The sequence below is a fragment of the Lynx rufus genome, unplaced genomic scaffold (assembly GCF_022079265.1).
Source record: "Lynx rufus isolate CCGP_SWC_20201006 ecotype Redwood Valley unplaced genomic scaffold, mLynRuf1.p SCAF_11, whole genome shotgun sequence".
Classification (NCBI taxonomy): Eukaryota; Metazoa; Chordata; class Mammalia; order Carnivora; family Felidae; genus Lynx; species Lynx rufus.
The window spans coordinates 15564630-15570822 of NW_025814825.1; the positions used below are offsets into that span (position 1 = coordinate 15564630).

At 45.7% G+C, this 6193-nt stretch overlaps 1 protein-coding gene across 1 annotated transcript; it reads right to left on the reverse strand.

Annotated features, from left to right (window-relative positions):
- Positions 1–320: 320 nt before the first annotated feature.
- Positions 321–5012, reverse strand: MYOZ1 (myozenin 1). The gene is made up of 5 exons (XM_047072032.1): positions 4940–5012; positions 3835–4013; positions 1991–2234; positions 1467–1632; positions 321–552 (listed from the first exon to the last, which is right to left on the reverse strand). The coding sequence occupies exons 1-5, from the start codon at positions 5010–5012 to the stop codon at positions 321–323; spliced, it is 894 nt and encodes a 297-aa protein (XP_046927988.1).
- Positions 5013–6193: the final 1181 nt, after the last annotated feature.

The following is a 6193-nucleotide window of genomic DNA, read 5'->3' on the forward strand; positions in this document are numbered from 1 at the left end:
CTGTGCATTGTTAGCCTTAGTTTTTATCTGCCCTCAAATATCAGAGGAAGAATGAGTTCATTTCTTTAAAGTTTATTGACTGTTACCAGTGGCAGAGCAAATTCCATAAAAGAGCAGGTTCCATACAGAGCAAGTTGGTGAGAAAGGATGCTTGGAGTGGGGACTTGGAGTGAAGACTGGAAAGGCAGATCTCTCCCTCCTTTTCCCCCTCCATTCCCACAAGGATACTGGATTTACAGTGAGGGCATCCTGCTTAACATTCTCTCTCCAAATTAGAACCTGAGAAGAGAAATTTAATTCAAAATAGAGGAGGAAACACCTCACAGCTCCTCTGTTTCTCCATCCAAGGGGATGCCAATATCCACATTGTAGTCTACTGGCTCCCCAGAGCTCAGCCAGGGAATAGGGGTTCGATTAAAAGAAGGCCTGTTGGAGAGATTCTGGTTGTAAAGGACCAGGGGTTCACTCAGTAGGGGCCCCAGGTCAAACTTGGGCATCTGGAAGGTCATGCGTTTGGAGGCCTTCTCATATCCACCATAAGGCATTGCCGTCCTGAAAAGAGAATACATTATTTAATTAAAAACCAGAACAAAAGGAACAGCTTTATCAGTGAGGTGTTACCCTTTTTTGAGGATGGGGAAGTCTGTGAATTTTAATTTAGGTTGCTTCTGCACTCCTTTTTCTCCCTTAGTGCTCCATTCCCCATTCCTGGTTTGCTTTTTTCTCCAGAGCTAATGATGAGAAAAGGAGTCTAGTGGGGTACTAGATAAAGAGGTTCATGGATAGTTGTGACTTAGACACTATAGACCCAAGGGTCTGAGACTACCTTAAAATACAATGTAGACCCTCCCCCTACCCCCCCCCCCCCACACACACACAACTCCTACCCCACCTCCAGTGGATAGCACATGGCTTGGTGAGAGGAATTAACATTGCCTGGAGAATTCAGGCTTCTTAGGACCAAATGCAAAAGAATGGTGCTTCCCCATTCTGCTTTCACACAGATCTCCTGTTCACAGTCTAGAGAAGCCCAATTCCAAAAGAATAGATACTTAAGCCTTACTAGAGAATAAGGAAATAGAATCCTCCTACAGGGACAGTAATGAAATCCTAACCTTGAATGAAGGGAACTTCAAGAGTCCTTTAAACATGTAATATATTATTCCCATTTTAGAGCAAGGCAACCAAGGCTCAGAAGTAGGGTGACTGTCCCATGCCCACTCTGCTAATAAGTGGTGAAGTGAACTCACATTCAAATCTTGCCTCACAGCAAATGTTTCCTCCATCATACTGCACTACTTCTCTGAGTTAGAGTGAAAAAAGCAAAGGCTTTCAATTTGGGTCCCCATATTCCTTCCTTCCCTCCTCAGCCTCCTTCTGAAACATTTGAACCAAAGTCTCCATTCCAACTAAGCACATTGTGCCACACACTGGAATGCATCTGGTTGCTTCCTCATACCCCCTACCTGTTGAAGGACTTATATTTGGGAAGCTCAGCTTTGGCCCCATAGGCCAGCAGGTCGATGCCAAGTTCCACTTTTTGCTGAGGGTCAACCCCCATAGCTCGCTCCCATGGGGAAATATAGGTCTTGAACACAGTGATATGTTTTCCTTCTCCACCTGTCTGGTCTCCTGGCAGCCATGGGAGAGAAAATTGAGTCAATAATAGCAGTTAGCAGCCAGTGGAAGTTAGTCTTACACCTCTGTACTAGGGAAGTTGCTGGGGCCAATCTTGGTAATTGTGCTAGTTCTGTGGAATCCTGACAGCCCAAGGGCAGATCTGTGACTGAAACTGAAAAGCCAGAAAGGTGATAGAAAGATCAAGCTCCTGGGTGAAATAGACACATTTTGGCATTCTCCTGGGGTAAGAGAGTCCATCTAGGTACCTCAGCAGGCCTCCCTTGCTCCCTAAACCCAGTCTAGGCCTCATTCCTGGGGATATCTCTGCTCTAAGAACCAGATAACATTACTCTTGCATAAGGATACTTGCCTGTTCCTGTCTCGCCAACCCCTGCTGTTCCAGCAGTTCTTCCTTTGCCATTCTGGCCCCCAGGACCACTTGTACCCCCAGATCCAGACCCAGAGCCCTGATGGTGCTGCTGGTCAGAGCCATACTGTCTGGCAGAGCCACTTCCCCCTGCCTGGCCTCCACTGCTGCCTTTGCTGTAGGAGAATCCCTGACCAGCTGTGCCCAGCTGTCCCCCAACTGTGGGAAGGAACTTTTGGAAGTGATCCTGTAAAGAAAGAACAAATTAAGGGGAAGGTTACACAATGGGTATGGGAAATATACAAAGACAAAGGTGGTGTGCATAGCAAGGAGGAGATGATCAGAGAAAATGGCCAACCAGAAGACACTGAACCCTCTGAGATCTCCCCTCCAATAGGTGGATAGTGGATAGCCTGACAGAGAGGAACTGAACTCTCCTAATGGATAGGACCCCCCCTTGGCTCAGTTCCTCCAGTTACACCTTAAGGTAGGGACAACTCATTCTCCACACTTTCCTTTCCCATCCTTACCAAGGCAAAGAGGACCAAGACTTGCACCCCACTATAATTTGAAAGGATGGGGTTGGGACAGAGAACCCAGGCTTAATTTGAAAAGCTAGAGAGATGTCTGCCTCTTCTTTTTCTTTATCTTGTCTAACAGACAGAACACTCTTCTTTGTCTTTCTCTTCCTCTCCCTCTCTGCTCTTGGTGCCTGTTGAACGTGCACCACGTTCCTTCCTGACCGTGAAACTGTAGCAGGTAGGGGGAAGGGTGACCAAAAGGGCAACCCTGGATTCAGCCCCAAAGCCTAAAAATAACCCCACCAACTCCTTCAGGAGGCTCTCCTAGCCACCCCACCATGCACACCCCTATGCTCCAACCAGTGTAACCAGACCCAGCCAGGGAGGAGGGCTTTTGGCCTCCTAAAGTTAGATATGACCGGCTCAGCATTTTTGCTCTGCTCCTACATAAGGGCCAATGACAGAAAGTCCTGCCTCTGGCCCCATGTAGGCATCTATTTCCACTTTCCCCTGGCTGCCCAGTGAAGGTAGAGGGGGAGGAAAGGTAATGGAGAAGATCCCCTCCTTCTCGGCTATAACATCTTGTGCCTGGCACCCTTCCAATCCCTCCTTCTCTTTGGAGAATGATTCTCACTAGAGAATTCTCACTATCTTAGAAGACAGTTTCAGTTCCCACATCCAGAGTCCTTAGATCCTATAGATAAAAGAATGGCTCAAGAAGGAGATGTTTATAAAAATTCACTTAACTCGTTGTAGGGTTACCAGATTCATCAAATAAAATTATAGGACATCAGTTAAATTTGAATCTTAGAGACACAACGAATACTTTTTTACTATAAATACACTTCAAATATTGCATAGGACATATTTACATACAAGAGAGTATTCGTCACATATCTGAAATTAAAATTTAACTGGTATCTTGTATTTTTTAAATTGAACTAAATTAAATTTTTATGTCCCAAATACTTCATGGGACATACTTTACTAAAAAATTATTCATGCATATCTCAACTTTAAAATACAGGACTGGGTGTCCTGTCTTATCTGGCAGCCCTATCTTTAACACTTAGCCATACTGGGAAGGAATTTTCCCCCTGAGGGTGTGTACTCTTCACCCCCACCTCCCCTTCACTGGCTCTAAGATAGAGACTGAGTTTCAGAAGTGGGCTGTAACTCACCCTGGAGGTTTAATATATCTGGGGACTTAATAAGCTTATAAATTTGCAGAGAGGGGAGGTTGGTGGTATTTTGGAGATTCAGGGCCCACCAAAAAACTGTCAGAAGAGGCACTAGGCTGTGAGAGTTATAAAGTTCCGAACTCACCATTGAGCTGTCAGAGAAGACATCAGGATGGTTCTCATAAATAAATTTCTCTACCCTCATCTGCCGCAGTTTGAACATCTTGGAGCCCCTATTAGTGAGCAGCGACAGCTCTTCCAACATCACATCCCTTGGGACACTGATCTTCTTGCCCAGGTTCAGGCCTGAGCTCTCCTGTCGACCTTCCAGGGAGGTGGGGAGGAAGAGACAAGGAGAAAAGTAAGGTTTTCTAGGTTCAGAATACAGATGCCAACCACAACTAAGTGTGTGTGTCTCCTGCAGAGATCCCAGAGGTGAGCAGATAGTGTCTGATGAAGTTCTATGTAGTTTGTGAGAAATTTTTATTTCCTGGGTTTGGAGTTGGAGACAATGCACAGGAACTGGGGTGCAAAGTGGAATCAGTATACCAGAGTGGAGAGAGTGAGTAAGGCAGAAGGGGCAGAGGCATGGGGTGCAGGGCAAAAAGACTAAAGGAACATCATAGATGGATACCATTGGGGAGACTGTAGCCTGGGGGAAAGCCCAAAGGCCAACACTGTGTGGAGTTGACCACATCTAAATACAGATTTCTGTCTTAACTACTTTCCTTTCTCTTCCCCTCAGTGAACCCTGGCTGCAGACAGACTTTGGGCATTGGGAGAGCTCTTCATATGCATATACTCCTACCACCCCCCAGGAAAAAAAAAAAAAGTCTAAGTATTTTTCCATTTTATGTGTTTCCACAGGTTCCCTAGCACTGGAGGGGTGGAGGGAGGGGAAGTAAGGAAATTAACCATTTACTGAGACTTTACTCTGTGCCCGTCTCCATCATATATATTTTTTTCCTCAAACATACCTCACTGACCTGTGAGTCCTGTTGTCCTGGACCTGCATTGGGTGATATGGCAAGGATATTATTGTCTCAGATTACAAGGTGAAAAGGGTGGAAGGGTGTGTGATCAGTGTTGAATCCTTTCTCCACCTTTCTCCCTGTCCCCCCCCCCCAGAATTTCTCGTGTCTCTTCATATCTCTTCACGTTATTTAACTTTATGATTTTTCTGGGACTTCTGAGGCTGAGATGCTCTTAACAAGAAGTCCCTACACTAGGTAGGTGCAAATATGCCATACCTCCAGTTAGTTCCATGATCAGCTTACTGGATTTCCTCTTCTTGTTTGGGGCTGGGGTTCCTGAGAGTGGCATTGTGGAGGCAGATTCAGCCTGAATAGGGTGAGAAGGGGGAGTTGGAGGATGGACAGGGACTAGAAGGTATCTGCAGTAAGGTAGTACTTCTTAACTTGGGGTTAAGGGCTTCAGGTTAAGGGTATGTGTGTGTGTGTGTATATATATATATATATATATATATATATATATATACACACACACATGTGTGTGTGTATATATATATATATATATATATATATATATATAATAAATGTATATTTTTCCCTAAAAAGGGGGAAAAAACAATGGGTGAAAACCCATTGTTCTAGGGCTTCTCCTTTCTTGGAGGTGAGGCAGAAAGTATAGATGCACCCTCTACCCCTACCTTCTATAAACCTCCTTTCTACTGTTAAAATAGAGCTGGTGCAGGGATTAGGAACACGGTATGTGTTGGGGGCAGTGAATAAAACAAACAACACACAGGCTGGGCGCTGCACCCAGGTTTCATTGGCTTGGCATGACTTCAAGTTTTTATTTTCATGGGGATCTCAGATTGGGGCTGTAATTCCCAACTCTGGGTCTTTCCTCAGTCTTCCTCAAGCCCTGGCAGGGGTGCAGAGGGCAGTGGCACAGAAAAATATTCTGCCAGGGTCAAGGAGATTCGGCCCAAAACATTCTCCATAGGAAGGAGAGGTTGTTGCTCCTCTATTGGGCCAGCTGGAGTGTGGCCTGGGAGGTCACAGCAGTGATCCTTGCTCCCTTTCAGTAGCTCCCGCCCCAGACCCCAGAGCTGGGGTGGAGAGGAAGGCCGGGGGCATTTGAACCTTGATGCACATCAGTTCAGCAATATCATAGCGGTAGGGAATTGAGGGGGGATAGGAACATAATAATAGAATCTGGCAGTGGAGGGGGACAAGCTGGGAAAAGATGCAGACTCCAGCCCTTCCTTAACAGAAGTTGGCACTCAGCAAAACACTGTCTTTCTGCTGAGTCCTATTTCACAACACATCTGCATTTCTACTAACTTAATGGGGTATGCTGAGACAAGACCCCCGGAACTGATAAATGGGCATTTACTATACTTTTCTCAGCCCTAACTAGGTTATTTTTCCCATCCAGCCTCTCAGATCCCCTTCTTATTACTCCAGTGCCTCCTTCAACATCTCCATTTCCCCCACCCTCCTAAGCCCCTCTTCTTCCAACTCTGTGGCTCCCCTGAA

Excerpts from the sequence above, each read along its gene's own strand:
- MYOZ1 (XM_047072032.1), bottom strand. The coding sequence starts at position 5,012 with ATGCCACTCTCAGGAACCCCAGCCCCAAACAAGAAGAGGAAATCCAGT. Across the intron at positions 2,235-3,834 it reads TCTTCTCTGACAGCTCAATG|GATCACTTCCAAAAGTTCCT; the intron begins GTGAGTTCGGAA and ends CTTTCTTTACAG. Across the intron at positions 553-1,466 it reads AAATATAAGTCCTTCAACAG|GACGGCAATGCCTTATGGTG; the intron begins GTAGGGGGTATG and ends TTCTCTTTTCAG.